This window comes from Meleagris gallopavo, chromosome 5 (assembly GCF_000146605.3).
Source record: "Meleagris gallopavo isolate NT-WF06-2002-E0010 breed Aviagen turkey brand Nicholas breeding stock chromosome 5, Turkey_5.1, whole genome shotgun sequence".
Lineage (NCBI taxonomy): Eukaryota > Metazoa > Chordata > Aves > Galliformes > Phasianidae > Meleagris > Meleagris gallopavo.
The window spans coordinates 49,268,630-49,287,614 of record NC_015015.2 but is presented as its reverse complement, the minus strand read 5'-3'; the positions used below and the strand labels follow the sequence as shown (position 1 = coordinate 49,287,614).

The 18,985-nt window shown below is 44.2% G+C and overlaps 1 protein-coding gene across 1 annotated transcript; it reads right to left on the bottom strand.

Annotated features, from left to right (window-relative positions):
* Nucleotides 1-8,693: 8,693 nt before the first annotated feature.
* On the bottom strand, nt 8,694-18,720 carry LBHD2 (LBH domain containing 2). The gene is made up of 4 exons (XM_010711938.3): nt 18,598-18,720; nt 15,201-15,291; nt 12,855-13,056; nt 8,694-11,790 (listed from the first exon to the last, which is right to left on the bottom strand). Exons 2-4 carry the CDS (start codon nt 15,288-15,290, stop codon nt 11,714-11,716), a joined length of 369 nt encoding a protein of 122 aa, XP_010710240.1. The 5' UTR covers nt 15,291; nt 18,598-18,720; the 3' UTR covers nt 8,694-11,713.
* Nucleotides 18,721-18,985: the final 265 nt, after the last annotated feature.

Here is an 18,985-nt window from a genome sequence, read left to right as displayed (position 1 = left end):
ACTCCCCTGCAGTGTTCGGGTATATCTACAGCTCAGTCAGGTTATCAAAACCTGATCCAGCCTGACTTTCAATATCTCCAAGGACAGGACATCTACCAGCATTCTGGGCAACACCCTTACTCTTTCCTTATATCCGCTCTAAATATCCCCTCTTTTAATCTTTCCAGGTGCTTTGTAGGGTACGTCAATATCTGCTTTGGCGAGTCTCCTGATCTGCAAGATGCACAGGAGTCTGGACCTGGAGCTTATGTCCTCAGATGGGTCTAGCCCAGCCACAGAAAGTAGACTTAATATGGTGATGGATCTTGGAGCCTTTTTATCTGACTTATGTTTTTATTCCTCCCTAGATCATGTTCTCTCATGACTCCAACATCCAGAGCTGGGAGACTATCATCAAATCTCAATCTGGGATTTTTCTAAAGGTTGTTCTCAGCTTTTTGTGTCACAGAGAAATGGTTGAAAATACAGTACCTTTCTTCTTTCTGCTGCAAAGAGCAACCAGGGAGCCAGATCTGTCTGTTTTATATCTTGCAATTTATAGCCAATTACAGAATTCTTTGCACACCTGGAGTTGTCAGTGCTACAGCTCAGAGGTCCCTGTGCCTGGACCACCCAGCTTTGCAAATATCTGCACAGATAAGTGTGTCTTCAACTGGTAATGCTTTTTGCAATAGCTGTTTCAGTGTCTTTAAACAAGTACTTGATACTCTGAACGTCCACGTTCCAAAGCACTGGCCTCTTTTGTAGTATTCGTCTGCTTTTTGTGTGCGTGATGGAGAGGCTGCTTTCACTCTGTCAGAATGAAGATTACATATGCAGTTGCATATTTGGGTTGCTCATCTTATGGAGTGCTGAACAGTCTTCCTAAGCAATGCTTCAGTCCTTTGCTCAACTTTCAAAATGAATATCCCAGAGAGGTCTGCATTTTCTGGCTCTGAAAGACATTCAAGCACAATGAATCAAAAAGGGGATGATTTTTGAAGCACTCGTATGGGAAATTTATGGCTTTGCTTCTTTCCAAGATGAAAAACCTGATGTAGGCTATAAATTTACTTAGAGGTTTGCCTTTATAACTCAGCTTGTGACTTCTCATGGGAAACAGAGATTGAGTAGGTATAAATCAACCTGCACTAAATGGAATGGCTGGGACTTCAGAAAAAAAATCTGGTCCAAAGGACACGCTCTTTGTTGTGGAGTTAGGCAGAGATCAAACCCTTTGTTGTTATTTCATGCACAAAGATCCTCTGGAATGAATCTTATGGCACTTTTGGCCAGGTGAGCTGGTGTGAGCAGGAGCAGAGCCAGGGAGGATGCAAACTATAAAACCCTGCTTGAGCCCTTTTACATTTTTCCACTTGCGCCAAGAAAGACAGAGATGTTCTCCCAATACTGGCAAGGAGAAAGAACAGGATAGGTTGGCTTGGGGCAGCACAAAGCTGTGGGATGAATGCCTTGAAGTCCTGAGGTTACAGTGTGTGGTGGTGCCAATAAGAGCCCAGTGTGGCCTCACAGTGCAGCTCTGCTTGACGATCCCACGCACCCACAGCCAGCCTTGGCTACTACATGCACAGCCTGTGGTGGTCATCCCACACAGCAATGTGAAAGCAAATCCCAAACTGCTCTGCTGGGACAGGGAGAAATAAAACTGAACTGCAACAGGGAACAAAACCCATGTTTAATCCTGATTAGTTTACATTGAAACATGGCTGCTGACAGGTTATTTTAGTTAAAAAAAAAAAGCAAGAGCTCATTGTGTCCCTCATTCTGCTGCCTACTCCCTATGGGTGGAGTTTCACTGAAATCAGCTGGAGCCCTTCCACATCCAGCAAACAGCAGGATTAGCAGCAGTGTTTTGCAAATATCCCTCTTACTCAAATAACGTATTAACTAAAATGCTCCATTGAGCTGCTATCACTAGTAGAGTTGTTTTAGTTTATAGTTTCTATGGTGAGTAGTAGTACGTTTTTGGAAGCAGGTTTAGCTATTTTTTTCCTCCACTTGGAAATGCTGCAGTGAAGAAAGAGGAGATTGTTCAAGGATTTCAATCGTGTTTTTCTGAAAAATATTTTCCTTTTCAATGTTTGGTACTGCAACTTCATTTGCATGATGCTACAGGCTGTGGGCTAAACTGCTTGGCTGGATAATTGTTTAACAAGATACAGAGATGCCCCAGAATTAGATGCACGTTCAATGAAAAGCCAAGCAATGCTCCAGTCTGCAGTGCTCCAGAGAAGCATCGGAGATGCTTGTGGTATCATACAGGGTGCTGTGCAGTGCTGGGGCTGAAGACAACATGGAGCAAATCTCTGCATTAGAGCACAGGACACAGAGAGGCAAGTCCCACCGTTTGCTCTGCCAAAAAGTGTTTGTCCGTCCCTCCGCTCTGTAGTATGGGGACGTGGCTCCTCAGCCAAGCTCCCTCTGGCCTGTTTGCATCCAACAGAGGCAGCTGCATCCTGGAGAAGAAAGGTGGGTGTGTAGCAACATCGGGCGACTGCTGATAGTTCAAATATTCCACATTCCTATTTCATTTTTCATGTAGAAAGCTCAGCATTGGCACAAGAAATGCAACACAAAAGCAAACGTCCAAAAGGAGAAGAGACAAAGACTGAACAGTAACAGGTTTTGGTAACTGCATGCACATTTCTGCACATTAATCTGAAGATGAAATTCTTAAATCGTGGCAATCTCACCACTAGATTCTATGCAAACTCTTTTATTGTGTGTAATGACTCTTGTCCAATTTGCTAAGCAGCAGTGATCAATGTCACATTGTGTAGGCAGCAGAAGAATTATTTGGTAGTCTTTTTAATTTTAAAGATTTCTGAAAAACTAGACATATAAATTACTGCTTTTAAGTTCGGAGTGAAAAGAGGAAAAATGTGAAGAGTGTCAGTGCTCTTAATCAGTACATCATAGAGTGTGGTGAGACACTGGCTGCCCAGAGAAGCTGTGAATACCCCATTACTGAGGACGTTTGAGGCTAGGCTGGATGGGGCTCTGGACAACCTGATCTAGTGCCTAATTTAGTAGTTGGTAATCCTGTCTTTGGCAGGTGGATGGAACTACATGGATCTTGAGGTCCCTTCCAACCCAAGCAATTCTGTGAGTCTGTGATCATCTCAATACCATACTCCAGCAGCACTCCATGAGTGCTTCCACTGCTGGGATAGTGTAACACACATCCATCTTTGCAGCTAACTTTGCATAATATGTAAAGCATATTATGTATGTCTTCATTGCCAGCCATGACCTGTGCAAGATTCAGATGCTGTGTCCTCCACCAGATCCCATCCTGAAGAATATTCATAAATCCCACAGGTGTATGTAGCTGTGGAAGTCAGATGTGACAGTGCAGAGCATTGGATGCAGGAAAAGCAGATGTCTACAGGAAAGCAAAGATGGAAAGGTTGAAAATCCGGGGACTGAACACAAAAATCTCTATACGTGACTTCAGCTCAGTTAAATGAAATGGCTATGCTGAAGGTTGGGATGAAACCAGAAGCAGAGCAGCAGCCTAGGGACTCCTACAGCCCAGCAAGCAATGCTTTACCCCTGATTAATACGCCTGCCTCTGAATCATTTATGGATACTTGGAGACTGCTTGTGAAGTTCAGAGGCAAGAGGCAGGAGGAGGAAGTGCAGTGCTGCACAGTGCGTGCATCGGCTCCCAGCAGTGTGTCCATCTGCTCGCGTGCACTAACGAAGGACTGCTGTGCTGTGCCTTTCAGAGAGCTCCCATCTTTGGGGCCTGCTGCATTAATCTTTCATAGGCACTTTGTGTGTTTGTCATGTAGGAGTGCAAAGGCTGAAAATAAGCTTCTTAGCAAATTAGGTGCACATTAGCTAACTTCTGCTCTGGGCTGCGGGACAAATCCACCAGCCTCTGGTGCAGTAGAGACTAGGCTGGGTTGTACAGTAAGGAATCTCAACCTCTCTTTGTGAATTCTTTCTTTGAGCTATCTGAGCTCTTCAGTAAGACACAGCTCATGAGGAAAGCTATGGATTCAAAAGGAGGCTCCAAATGATCTAAATCATAGAATCAATTAAGATTGGAAAGACCATTAAGGTAATCTAGTCCAACCATCCACCCATCCCGCCATGCCCAGTAAAACACATCCCTCAGTGCCACATCTCTACAGTTCTTGAACGCCTCCAGGGACAGTGAATTCACCACACCCCTGAGCAGCCTGTGCCACTGCATCACCACTCTTATTGAGAAGACAGTTTTCTTAATGTCCAATCTGAACCTCCACTGGCACAACTTGAGGCCATTACCACTTGTCTTATCAAATGCCCACATTCAGTGCATTACTCACCTTGATGCAGGTCCACAGCCAGGGGAATTACCTCTGTGCACACTTGATCACAGAGGAAAATTGGGTTGAATGTTTGTGAGCACAGCTGCATGGACACAGTTGGGTTTATTTTAAGCTTTCGTGGTATAAATTGGTTATCTGCATTAGCTACTTTAATACTGCTTCATTAGCTGTTTTTCTACATCAGAGATTCCTGCTCTTTTGTGTATATTGTATCCACAGCATCTTGCTTTGAGTTGGCAGTAAGCCATTACTCAGAGGGGAATGGTGTCACCCTAGGAAAAACAAACAAACAAACAAATAAAAAGACAAAAAACAAACAAACAAACAAAACAATAAAAAAAACAAATGCACAAAGGGAAGATCTATCTTAATTATGGGAAAATTAAATGCAGAGTTTACTGTTTTCCTGGTGGGCTGAGGAAGTGTGGCATAAATAAGTTTTCTGAGTTAGTGCTGACGAATGTGGTCCTGATAAAATTCAACTTGTGAATTCCAGTTGTGGTCTTAAGCTTTATTAAACTGCACTGAAAAGAAAACTGAGATGGTAAAGTAAAATAATTAGTGGTGCCTTGTAAAACCTGAAATATCAGCATGAGTATTGGACTGCAGTGCTATTCATAGTAAATTTAGTGTGTAAATCAGCTCTTAGGGTTTTCTCTGGCATCTTTCTCTGCAGAGCTGATGGTCACTCTAGGAGTGTTAAATACTTGGTCTTTAGTATCACATGCTCTGTGCCTCCATCTCACTCTGTGTGTATGTTTAACTCCTGTAAACTGTGGTTCACCAAGGTACAGTACTCACACGTCTGCCCACTGTCATCTACTGCAGATGTTACAGAAACTCTGCTGTCTGTGAATACTCCAGGTGGGATCGTGTTATATAGACAGCCATATTCTGCTCTGATGTAAGACACGGTCTCATCCCACCACTTGCATCATGCTTCTACCAAGAACTTGTAAGGACTTACATCGTTTTGAATTCAAAATATAAAAATATGCAGCGTGCAGAAATTTCCTTGTAAGTAGGTGTAGCTCCATATGCAGGAAGGTTTTGCTAAAGCACAGCAGCATCTGGTTCTCATTTTGGAAATCAGTCATGTATCCAGTTTTATGGAGCTGAAACACAAGAGGTCAAATGACTTCAAGTCAGGCACCAAGTTGGTGGACCAGGTTGATTTATACCTCCAGATGCTCTTACTTCTCTCCTTTGGTTGCTCAGTTTTACAAACACATGTGAAATATACTTTCCAGCATTAATCAGGTATTGCTTCTCTCTGCTCCCATGGCCTATATGCACTCATGTGTTAAGACTTCGTAAGATCATATCACGGTGTTTTCCCAAGCTTGTATGCTCTCTGATTAGCTGTGTATGGTGGACTTAGCCAAAACCCCGTGTAAATGCCATGCTTTATGTATCAAGGTCATTCGTACACAATTTTTATTGTAAATCTGGAATAGCAAGCACAGCTCTTGGCAGAGTTCTGCATGGCAGAAAGAGTTTATATCTTCATAGAAATGCATGTGAGCTTTTCTGGGAAAAAAAGGAGGAGAAATAAGTTAACTTATTTCAGGTTTTCCTAGCAGTGTAAGAGTACTCTGGGCAGATAACTACAGAGATACTGACTTGTTGCTTTTACACTGCTTATAGGCAGCTCTTGGACCATTTAAACTACAGTGTATTCAGTACATTTCTGTAAAACAGGGTTTCAAAGCACCCTTTTTCTGTTCTTTCTTCCCTCTCCTCCGTGTCCAATGGCATCTCAGCTGTAGTGGGCCCAAAGCAATGCCACCAAATTTGGGGGGTTTCTACCAGTATATTTGTGGCCAAGGTTTGTACCCATACACCAAAACGTGTAGTATTTTGATCACTTCTTTTTCTCATAATGTGTATGGAAGTCTTGTAGATGATTTCTAGTGGGCAGTGGCTCAATTTCTGGTCTTATCTGAATCACTTGGAACAAGACCTAGCTCTGCATGTATGAACTAGGCTTAAAAAGCTAAAAGGGTGAGGAAGAATACTGGGCTCTTTGTCATGCCTGGAATTTGTTTGAAACCTCAGGAATAAGGCACTTTATTTAACCCAGCCCAGCTATAAATAGGCAGTGACACCTTAGCCTGTGTGTGAACTGTGTGCCTCCTCAGTTGCAGTTACACTTGAGAGGTGCAGCTTGAATTTGAGTCCTGTCCCTATGCTAAAGGATCGTTATATGTAACCAGGGCACCAGATGTGGTACAAAGGGAGAGCCTGAGTAGAATGGAAGAGCTGGGGCTGGCAGAGCCAGGCACCTGCTTCAGTTTTGTTCTTCTTTTCTTGCTTCTGTTCTGGTTTTGCTTTAAGCACCAAGTCTTCCCTATGTTTAGCATCCCAAACCTCATTTTAAATCTGTTTCTTGTTCATACTGGATCAAAATTTCCACCAGTTCAGTGCGGTGGAAGTTAAACCTGGTACCAGTAAAATAACATCAGAGCTGCTGGTTTTCATCCCATGCCACTTTACATTGTGACCCCATATTTTTGCCACAATGCTGTGCTCATGGAATTTGTTGAGACAGAAGGGTGAATTCTGGAGGACACGTGAGCACTCCAAGGCCAGACAGGCTGGGCTGACAGAATCATCAAATGGAATCACAGAATTGTTAATGCAGGAAAAGACCATTAAGATCATCTAGTCCAATCCTCAAATCATCTAGTCTAGCTGATGGGACAGTCCAGCTTCTGGCTCTGGCTGTATGCCCAAGCAGCATCCCAGAGCCTGTATCCTCTACTGAATGGTAATGTGGGTGAGTGCAGCTGTCAGGGCACAGAGGACACCTGAGTATCTGACAATACCCAACCTACGTTCCGTAAATTAAATGACTAATTCATAAAGAGAGCCTGTCACACTCCAGGAGCCTTGCTGAAGTAGAACGCTGGCTTGATTGCAAACATCCATTTAAGTGTTGGAGAGAAGGGAGGAAAATGCTTTATCGGCATTCTTAGAGGAAAATTGCAACTCTTTAATGTTTCGAGTTTAATTTCTTTCAGTGAAAACTTTTAAAAAGAAAAAGAAAAAAACCCTTTGTTATAATCCTCATTTTCCAGAACTGAATGAATTTAAACAATGAGGAGTTACTGTCTCTGAAATGAAAGCCACAATGTCAAAGACAAAAGGAAAAAAGGTGTCCTGCTGCAGTGCATGGGATGTTCTGCATCTGTCAGGGCTCCCTGCTGCTGCCAGGGATCACTTGAATTCCCACAAATACTGGATTTGAAGAAAAAAAAAGAAAAACGCTGCCAAAAAACCCACAACTTATTATGTGATTTCATCAATGGTAAGGGTGGTGAGGCATTGGCAAAGATTGCCTAGAGAGGTGCCCCATCCCTGGAGACCAGCCAAGGTCAGGCTGGATGGGGCTCTGAGCACCTGATGGAGCTGTGGGTGTCCCTGTTCTGTGCAGGGGGTTGGAATACGTGGCCTTTAAAAGTACAAGAGTTAGGGTCAGTCTCGTTACGTGGGGAAATCTATACCTGGACTGCAGATTTTCCATGCATGGCACAAGTGAAACACCAGTACAGAGTGATGCCAAGCATCAGGTTCACAGTGCACGGTGCCAAGGCCAGGGTCATTATCTGAGCCTTGGGCTCAGATAATTTCACTTTCAGGGCTGGTGTTGCCCACCAAGCACCACATGCTGTGGATGGCAGGGCCACTCATGGCCACCAAGGGGCTGGTTTCCTCCAGCAGCGTTCCTTGCTATGCACCCATCCCAGTGAGCAGAGTCTCTCAAAAACGAAACAGTGACAGAGCCTCAACCCCCATTTATCCAATCCCTAACACTTGGGTAAGCTGACGTTTTTGGAAAATAATTTGTTTGTTCGGTGCTGACTATCTCTACCTCTTATCTTCTCTGCCACATGACCCTGCTCTCCTTGCAGGAGTATAGGTTTCCAGTAATGTGAGTTCCTGCTGGGCTCTACAAAAGCCTTTCCAGAAAATGCTAAAATTGTGCATCACATTAGGAGGGCTGTGACTGTGTCAGCTGTCACCAGCCGCCACCCAGGGTGAGGGCCACCAGAAACAGCCCAGCAGCAGCAGCAGCAGCAAGGTCTGAGGTGCTGCCCTAGCAGGGCACAGGGGAAGAAGTTGTAGTGAGGTGGTGGTTGTCCTCTTCTCCCAGTTAACAGTGATGGGACAAGAGGTAACACCCTTAAGCTGCAACAGGAGAGGTTCAGGTTGGTTATTAGGTAACATTTTTTCTAAGATAGAGTGGCAGTGAATTGCCACAGGCTGCCCAGGAAGGAGCCGTGGGATAGAGGACAGCAGTGGAACAGCAGCTGTCCAAGGCTCCCTCTGGGCTTTTAGACCAAGACACTGCAGCTTCATCACATCCAATCAGTCTGTTATAGGCATTTAATAGGCTAAATGGTGTAGTACATCTACAGAACATACATTAGTTGAGTATTATGTACAGGTGGCATTTTACAAAATTAGAAAGAACAGAAACAGCAAAATCCAACAATGTCTTACTCCATAAAACTTCCTTTCTGCACTACATGAAATATTCTACAAGCTGGACTAGAAAAATATGACAATGTCTTTTTTTTTTTTCCTTTTTAGTTTCTACAAAGCTTTTCATCCAGAAAAAAATACAAAACAACAACTGAGTTTATCATAGAGACAACACTTGCACACAGACAAAATAAGTGGACAATCATAGGCCTGCAAGTTGAATAAATAGGGCTTGTTCATATAAAACAAGTTTCTCTCTATCTGATCACCTACTTAAGGGCCTCTGGCCCATGCTCAGAAAAATAAAAGCAGGAGGAGGAGTTTGGCTCTGTGTGATGGTTAAACTGGGGCCACAGAGCTTCAGAGGAAAGCTTAGGTCTGAAGCATCCATTTGCTTCAGTTGAAACACTCAGAGGGAGCAGCAGAAAGAGGAAACAGGAAAGAGGGGAGTGATGGGGATGGAAGAAGGAAATCTGGCATTTCTGCATGGGCTGCAGTGCTGTGTGTGATGAGCAAAAAAAGTAGCATCGTGTGGCTTTTCATCAGGGTGGATGTTGCATTTTGTTGTTTCTTTGGAAAACTTATTTAGGGAAGTGCCATTGACCTCAGGTGGAAATGGGATAAGGGCCATCCAGAACAGGAAGGGAGGGAGCATCTGAAAGCAGATAGAGTGCACATAAAATGAGGGGAAGTGTTCCAAATAAATGGTTTTCCTTTCACAAAGTGAAAAGCAAATCAAATGACACGTCTGTCATCATTCCCCACGGAGCTGGGCAGACGCGGGGTCAAGGAAATCACGCAGCCAAAAATACGTCGTCATCATCACTGCTTTTCCCTAGAGCTCCAGCAAACTCCAGCCAGTGCTAGGGCAGTATTTAAAGGGCACCCTGTGCCCAGGCACAGCAGCCAGACATAGGAGGTGATCCCAAAATCTTCTGCACCTCTGCTGAGGTCTGGCGCACCCACCACCATGAATAATTTTGGGACAGGTTGGGGAAGGATGTCCACACCAGAAAGGCAGAACAAGTTGTTATACAGGTCAAGAGAGCAAAGTTAAACTTCATTATCACATTATACTACACTACACTGCTTATAAAAAGGGTTCTAGATCCCAAACACCCCAAATAACGAGCTATAATTTTGTACATAAATTAATGTTGCTTTGAAGTAAAATAGTCTCTTTCCTTTGTATTAAACATTCATTGCACAGAATTCTTTGTAAGTAAATATATTAAATTTGGTTGCTAAGAAGGTATAAACGTATCTTAGTAATACATCTGGCCAGTAAATTTTATCCATCATCACACAATTGAAAGTTTCCTTTAGAGAAAATTATTACTGGAGAGAAAAATGCACTTGAAAGTCAACTCAGGAGTTAACGCTGGAAGAAATCCTGTTATTTCACTCCACCCACAGCAAGCAGCTTCTTCCGGCTGCAACATTAATTGGAAGTACAGACCCTGTCCAGCCCTGCCGAGACGGAGGCATCCAGCTTCATAGCTCTCAAGACTCTTGTCACTGAAGCAGTCGCACCCTTTAAGAATATACATTATCTCCATCGACACTGTCCAAGGGGTAATGTTTTGGGCCAAAATCGTTACTTCTCCTGGGATGGTGCCCAGCAGGAGGGAGTCTCTGGAAGGTCCCTGTGCAGGAGCAAGCTCACCTCTGTGAAAATGCCCCTCAGATCCATCTCCAGACAGGGAGACAAAGAGCATCCGGCGAAGCCCACTATGTGCAGAACTCATCCCACTGTGGGCTGTGGTCTTGGAGATGGCTGTGCGACCAGAGCCGAGGGGCTAGGTCGGGTGAGGGCTCCTCAGGGGCAGGATGGAGGCTGCTGTGCGTCTCACCAGCCTGGCCCTCTTCCACTTTCACTTGTGGCTTGGAGAGAACCTGGCACCAGGTGAAAAGGCTCCACAAAAGAAAGGGGAGGTTGGGGTATGCCATGGAGCTCCCTTCACCCACCCAACCACAGCGTGGCTTGGGTTAAGGAAGGAAGAGCTGAGCCTCTGCATCTATTTTATACACAAAACATACCAAAGGAATAGTTACGACATCTTCTATGAACAAGGTGAAATCCAGCCTAAACAAAAGCAGGAGCCATTCACTGCCTTCGATGGAGAGCACAGCTGGACCTGGTTCCCAAAGAGCACACAAACAGCACAACCCACCCAACCAAATCTACAAACATAACAGCCTCACTCCACGAACACCAGTGACTAGCTATTCCAGTTCATCAATGTACAGCAAGGAAGTGTTTCTGAAACTTCTGAGCCTTACTGAAAAGACAGTAAGCACAAGGCTGGTTCACCTCAATTTGCACAGGTTGGCCAAAGGGAGAGATCTGCCCTGATCTGTGCCCAGGCGGCAGCCTGGAGATCCTGTGTAGCGATGGAGGCTGATCTTACACTCGCGTCTCTATACAAAAATTACAAAATCAAATGGTGACATTATATTACAACTATTGTCCTTAATATCACAGTGCTAGTTTTAAATGGCTAAAAACAATACAGGTTTTAGTATTAAGACACCCCTTCTAGAGAAATGTAACCCCTCGGTCCTGCTGTTGATACCTGAAAGCAGCCTTGCTTAAAAAAGGTAAATCCAATGAAATGTGCTAATTGAAACTAGGAACATTTTTCCTTTTAATCTCAGGTCTATGGTGCATTTCCTAACACGTCCCTTTGTTTCCTATGGACAAACTAAACAAATAATATGAATCTCAGCCTGAAAGTCAAAATGTTGAAAAGAACAGTTCTAAAGCCCATACACTTCCTACCAGGTACTAACTAAATAAAACCCTTGCAAATTTAAATACAGATTAGTTTGACATATCTTCAGAGTGTGTTAGCTTGTCAACAACATTCACAATGAAGTTTCACTTCTGAGGCCATGGAATTCTACTCATCCTTTTCAGTTCTGCTTTCAAGAGTATCTGTGCTGTCTTCCACTTCTGGAGCTGGATGCGCTAAAGTATCTGCAAAGAAATGGTTTGTCAGTATCGATTCCCCACACTGTACAACAGCCTTCATGTGACTCCCTGCTCCATGAAGAAGATGATCTGCTGGGCACTCAGCCTTGAAATTGGTAATTTGTTGTACTTGCAAACTGATAGTTAAACCTGGAGTAATGTACTCTGAGTGCATCACAGCCTGACTTCACAGGGGACTTCAGACCTGGGGATGGGTATTAATGAGATGAGGTGATGACCCTTTTCATTAAAAGCAAGACAGCCACCAAAGTGGGAGGGCTGCCTGCTGTCTAAGTGCTCAAATGTTCGGCCCTGAAGACGTAGCAAGTCCTACTGTCACTGCACAAAAACAACACAGACGCCATCATGCACTTCTGGTCCAAGCCATAGGTCGGGTCCTATTTCTTCTTGAATGATACAACCCTGCGGTTGCCTAGGAATGCCTAGGAATGTTGATTGGTACAGTAGGTGATGTGACACCGCAAAATCAGACCTTGTGTCATTGCCCCTCTGAAAGCATGGGAAGGTGCATCCTGCGCCCCATCCTAGCTGCTGGCTTTGGGCATTTGTGGGGCAAATGCTGTTGCATGGAAATGGAAACTGTCACTCTTTAAGGGGAAATAAGAGCACTGAGATGGAAAAAAAGCCACCAGAACTACACTAACAAGGTCTTATCTTTAGGCATATTTAGCCCACAGTGACCCTATTATCATATCTACATATTTGTGAGCTCCTGTTACACTAATGTACTCCTGGGATACCTTTGAAAGCATGCAGCTGTTAAATACTCTACTTCTAGGCTAAGAGATAGGGAGATAAAGATACGCTATTGAACAGGGTTATTGTTTCCTAGAGTGAACAGCTAATGTGCAGCACACTGCTTGTTGGCCCTGTGACTGGCCAGCACTGAACCCGATGGAAACACCTCAAAAGCCTCAAGGACTTGGTCAGTTCACAGGACTCCCCTCCATGTGCAGGTGTTTCTGTGCACACACTGTTATTTGGTTCTCTGTTGAGCCTGAAACTGCCCTTTTCCTATGGGGAGCAAGGATCAAACTGCTCGTTCAGACCTTCCAGATCCATCTGCTGCTGCTGCTGCTGGACACAGACTCTTTGGTCACCGTGAAGACCCTTGTCTTCTGCTGATTTCAGGTCCTCGGGAGGCCAGCGCAGCTCCCCGCTCTCCACCTCACCGGACTCAGTTGGCTCCACCACAATCGATGGCAGTCTCTTGGACAGCTTGGGGTACTTCTCACGTGAGTCTGGGAAAGCCTGGTGAGACACATGGGGACATTCCTGTCAAAGCCTTGCCCAAGGATGTGTATTCAGAGTAAGTGTGATGCATGTTCCATCTTAGCATCCTTTGTACACCAGATGTGCGCTTCCATCTACTATGTCCATCAAAAAGCCCCTTTAACCTGGTGCAGAGTGACTTACATGATCCAACATGAACAATAAAAACAGAGACATTGGCAATAAAATTCACTACGTTGCCAAATCCTCATGTTTCATGGTATGTTTGTAGGATACAAAGCTCTTTGCTGGAATGCTAAGCTACATGTATGCTGCAGCCCTTCTGGCCTCTGTCCTTTTGCTCTGATGTGATTTATTCACATTTTCGTGCGGTGAGTTTATTAAGAAGACACCGTGCTGCAGAGCTATTTTCTGTAATGTGAAACTATATCTTATGATGCGTTCATGCGAACAGGTAGCCCCAGAAAATCATCTTTACACAGAGGATAGTGCCAGCTATTATTTCATTTGTCACACTGAGTCTACAGGTCAAACATTATGTAGTGATTAGAGCTTGAAGCTGAACAAGGTATTTTTAGTGAAGGATATTATAACACATAAAAGTTGTTTATCTTTTTCAATACAGTTGCTTCATTGTAGTTCGTCAGGGTACCTTGTTTGTGGGTGTTTTTTTTTTTGCTGGAGGCCAGACTGAACCGAAGGAAAACTCACTCCAGGTCCTCCAGGCTATTAACATCACACAAACTTTACTGCTGAATTCTTGTCTCTTGGCTTTTCAATTGTCTATCTTGTGCTAATGGGCTGTAAAGTTCTTCGAGCTGGATTTCCAACCCAAGCTATTCTATGGTTCTGTGATTCAATATCCTCCAGGCCATTGCTTGTTAACCGTGGTAGCATAATCCACTGGAGATGTTTGCTACTTGACTTTTGCCACCTCCCTTTATCTTGTGAGCTGTCCTTTCTGAGAGCTCATGCCTCGCTTTTTCCACTTGGCACCAATGCTGCCATGGGGATGTGAGACTGTGGGAAGGGACAACTTCCTTCCAACGTGTCTGGGAAGCAGCAAGCATATTTCAGTCTTTGCTGCAATGCCTATATCTGACTGCATGGCTGAAGATGAGGATGGATAGTAATTCTCAACCTCACGCTCCCACTCCCCTGGGTATTGTCATGGGGATTCATCACTGCAAACTACACGAATATGGAAAATTTTATACACTATTGTTAGCCTTGCAAATTGAGACACAATTAAGAAGGACTTCTCTTGTGCAGTTAGACCAAGGGAATCGCTGAAGTTAAACCTCTCTAATGCTTCCCAGAGCTGCACTCACAGGGGTAAAACACATTCTGATCAAGGATATTCTCACAGGCAACTCATGCTGACTATGAGAAAAGATCCCCCTAATTTCTCATTACTCCTCTGGAGCTGTTTATAATTTGGAAGGAAACTTCCATGTCAGCTGTCTTGATCTCAAGGAACTTTTAAGAAGTTGCTACTGTAGCCCATAACCCCTTGCAGGGGGAACGCAAGTCAACAAAATTCCTGCTTTTTCCATCTTTTTGGAGACCTAGCAGATGAAACATACCAGTGAAAAACTATGACTAAATATGATTATTAATGCTGCAACAAAATTTAGGCAAGGCACCTGTATAACCTCAATGCTATTTTCAGTTGTGCTGTTCTCATGCGAATCGCATCGTGTTTTTCCCCCAGCACCCTGCATGTACCACGTCCCCCCAGGAATGAGTCAGGAGCAGCAGGAAGCCGCGCTGTGTTTTTCTGCGGAAGCTGGAGCACGCAGCGAGTGGGCAGGAGCAGCAGGAAGAGAAGGACGGCTCTCCTGGCCAGAGGGCTTGGAAGGTGCTGGAACAAACCAAGCTCTCCCGCTGAGTCACTGGCTTTGTGTTGCCTCTCATTTCATTTTACTTTCTTGTCTCTGTTGGACATCACTAAGCTGTGGATAGGACTCTAACCTACAACAGTTTTCACCCAGAGTAGTTAGCTGAGTTTAGCACTGACTTTGCTCACAGCAATACATCTTGTGCTGCAAAGCAACCCACGCCTACCAAGTTTATGGGATTTATCCCCGAGCAGTGGCACCCTGAGTCAGGAGCACACCCAGAGTGAACATCAGGACACTTTGCAGTTTTTCCAACCGTACCTGGCTGGAAGGGCCCCCTTCCTCCTCAGGAGACTGACTGAGAGCAAATTCCTCCATCACCGGTTCCCGTGTGTTCATCACCTCTGTCATGCTGCAAAGATCAGAACAGAATTGGAAAACTCAGCTCTCTGCTTAGCCCTATGGCTAATACAACAGCAAACATATTGTTCTATTAATTACATTACAGACTGTCCTTTCTAAGCAGATCCTGAAGTATTTCCTTGCCTGTGCTTCCTCTCTTGGGCATGTGTGCCTGGGGTTGTGGTCCCCACAGTGTGACAGTATGGTTGCATCACTAAGCCTTGGCTTAATCTGCTGCATTTTTATCCTAAAAAAGTGCAAACCAAAGGTTCAATATAGAGCTTGAATTAAATTTTCATTGTGATTCTTTGTGAAGTCTTTAATAATTGCCCTTCCCAGTTGTCTCCTCCACTTCTTTACAAGCCATCACTTCTTTTTAAATGGTTAATTCCAGACACACCAGCTCTACTGGTGTGTAAGGACCAGATTTGCCATAGCCTTTATTTCCCTGAACACTCAGAGAAGTGTTGAGTGGGATTTTCAAATGCATCAGGGAAGGTTCGGCACCTAAATCTCATTTCAATCGAGGACTTAGGAACCTAAGCTGCTTATGTTCCCATTAGCCACTCCCTGTACTGTTTGGCACCCAGGGCATGCACCCAGCATGTGCCACGCACTGCCCAGGCTGTGGCATGCAGGACGTGGGCATCACCACCTGCCACACAGCAGCTCCCATTAAGCACGACTAAACGCTGCCATTAATTCTGGTCCTGCTTTGCACACAAAAGCCTCTTTTGTCAAGACTTCTCCTACTGAGAAATGCAAACTAAAACATCTCAAGGATAGCTTGTTGCAGGCTTACATTACCAATTACCCCACAAAACTAAATTTTACAGCATCTGCTATTACTAAAAAACCCATCACAAGGACTTTAATTAGCCATAGCACGGAGCAGCTTGATAGCACAGAGACTGTCACTCCACTGCATCGTAACTAAGAAAGAGCATCGCAGACCCAGGAGACACTTCAGCTGAGCTGTGTGCCATGGGCTGACCCTGTAGGCATCCAAGTTATAGAAAATTTAGAGAAAGCCCTGAAAAGCCAGTCTTGGACTCAGCCAACACCAAATCAAGCAATATGTTTCCTGCTACATGCACACAATGGGAGAGCAGAACAGGGCTACTAACTTCAGGAAGAGGACAGACCAGCCATTTCCCTGACCGTCCTCCAGCCTAAACCATCCTTTCCAGGGTTTGGTGCCTCATTCCCTCTCATCCCATATACCAAGGAAAGAGACTGGGATGCGAAAGTGCATGTGTGCCTGGAAATCATCTCAGAAGCTCTGTGGCTTTATGAAGACTTGGGCTTGGCCACCACATGGAAGACACGTCCCACCTCTGCCCGGGAGGTCAGTCCCCGCCAGCCAGCAGCAGGTTTCTGCCCACAGCTTGCTTGTTTATTTTATCAGCATTTCAACATGTACCAAGTCTGTAAATCACTTCTACATCCTTGTTCCACAAGACATCAAACATATACATCTACATAAGCACTTTCAAATGTGTAATGTGAGCCTCAAAGATGTTGTTAAGACTCATGAAATTCTATTATTGAATAATAATGAGCTCTGTGCTTCCTGAAGACCACATTACACCCTGCAGATTTTTTCTAAATGATAAAGACAAATGGTTCTGGCTGGGAAAATGGTGACAGTCCTGCCAGTGTTATAGCAGATGCCTCCATGAATCAGCTCCCAAGCTGCTGAAGCCCAGGCCATTTGAGAAATCTGTGCAACTTAAGGGATTGATTGAATAGGATGGCAGAAGTGATTGTACTTGATGCATTTCAGAAAAGAACAGGGGGGCATGCAATTGGCAGAGGAATTGGGCTTTAGCTGGAACAGATTAATTGTTCTCAGTCTCCACTCAGAAGCACTAAAGGAAATCAGAAGAATTCTATAGGGGCTGGAAAAGTAGCAGTGGTCCTAACAACCTTAATCAGGTATTTAACTCTAAAAGCAACCAGAAAGAAAACAGTTGTGAAAGCAGCTGCAGATCAGTTCATCTAAAACTTTGAAATCACTGTAGGACATCACCAAATTGTTTACAAAGAGACAGAATTTGAATAAGGCAGATGGGTGCTGCTTAGGGCTTTTTTAACTGCAGTATGATTTATGTGCAGGAGAAATTTTACCTCTCAGACAGTTTTGATGAAAAAATATTGAGCTACTTTTCCTGCTGCTTTTATGTGAGAAATGCTAACATACAGCACGAAAGTGGCTGATAGCAGCAAATGGTTATAAGAACTGCATTTCCTTCAAAGTGAGTCTCGCATTTATGTTATGTATGGTAGGTGCTGATATCACCAATGACATACAGTAGCCATAGTGATGCAAAACAAGGCAATAAATAGCATTTACAAACAAAGAATAAATTCTCTTCTGATGGATGAGTCACCTATTCTGAACCTTAAAATTCTTCTAGCAGTGAATTAAGAGATGCATTTACTTCCCCTAGGTTTAATTAAGCTTAAATATACCAATTATGAAAAAAAAAAAAAAAAAGACAAAATCTATTCTTGCTTTTCAGTGACAACTACAGTCAGAGATGATTATCCTAAATGCAACTGCTACAGTGGCAGGAGCATGCTATCTTGATCTGTTTCCAGGGGCATGGAGCAAACAAACAGCCCACTCTCTGCTGTTTGTGCTTGCACTAAGAAGGTCAGTAACATGCAGAGCAATATATAGGTTGACAAGTGCTAAACCACTGACTGCGAGAAACAATGCACACATTCTTATTTTGGTTTCTGAACAGAGTGCAAAACTGACCTGTGAAATTCCTGGTTGCAAAACTGTACTTGAAGGAAGACCCATTTCAGTGCTCAAAACTGTGCAGCACTTAGGTGGATACGGAAAACAGGTGGGCTGCATGACGCAGGCAAAGATTTCTTTATGACGTGGGGCAAAACCACCTCTTCTCTGAAGCAGGGATCAGAGAACCGAGCAACTATGTTCTTCTACCCTAAGCTATCCCAAGCCATCATGTCCTGAATTTTTGAATGGAGCATTTGAAGCCCTTTCAGCCCCTCTGGCAGTTTGTATGCCTGTCAGACTTTTCAGGGATAGAAACGATCTGTAAGCTTGTGCTGACAGCAGACAAGTTCCTTCGGGCAGCTGGACTGCACATGCATTTTGCAGCACAACCAGCAAGAGCCTTACAGCCCACACTTCCAGCCCTGCATGGCTGGTGGGCTCCACGGCCATGTTCAGAAGTGCACCAAACTGGGCCCAATCCTGTGCTCATGGTGTCCAGTCAGAACATGAGACTCAGAAGGGACAAATGGAAGTATGGGGCTGTGACAGAAGAAAGCAATTTACCTTCAATCACATAAATGGGCGTCGTTTCTGAAAAGTCCTGCAGGTGTTCACTCCTGCTGACAAAGTGCTGTGCAGGCTCTGTCAAATCCTAGAAGTGCCTGAAAGAGACAACACAACAGTCAGAATGCAACCACAACAAAGCCAGCAGCATCCAGGAGGAAGACCACGGTAAGCTTGCTGCTTCAAAAGGAGGCAGAGAAATTCCTGCTTTGGAGCTCTGGGTAATTTTCTACACCAAAAGGGAAGTGATCTCACTTAGGATGGAGCTCAAAGCATATGATGTGGATTACCCAGTGTGAAATATCTTACAGTATGTTCTTTTTGATGATAAACCTTATTCCTTAGTGTAAGCTACATAAAAACTGGTGAAATGGGAAACACAGCAATT

What these genes read in the sequence shown, in the direction of transcription:
- LBHD2 (XM_010711938.3), bottom strand. Translation starts at nt 15,290, where the DNA reads ATGACAGAGGTGATGAACACACGGGAACCGGTGATGGAGGAATTTGCT. An exon ending in AAGGGGGCCCTTCCAGCCAG is followed by an intron (nt 13,057 to 15,200) that starts GTACGGTTGGAA and finishes GTGTCTCACCAG; the next exon opens with GCTTTCCCAGACTCACGTGA. An exon ending in GCAGCAGATGGATCTGGAAG is followed by an intron (nt 11,791 to 12,854) that starts GTCTGAACGAGC and finishes ATTTCTTTGCAG; the next exon opens with ATACTTTAGCGCATCCAGCT.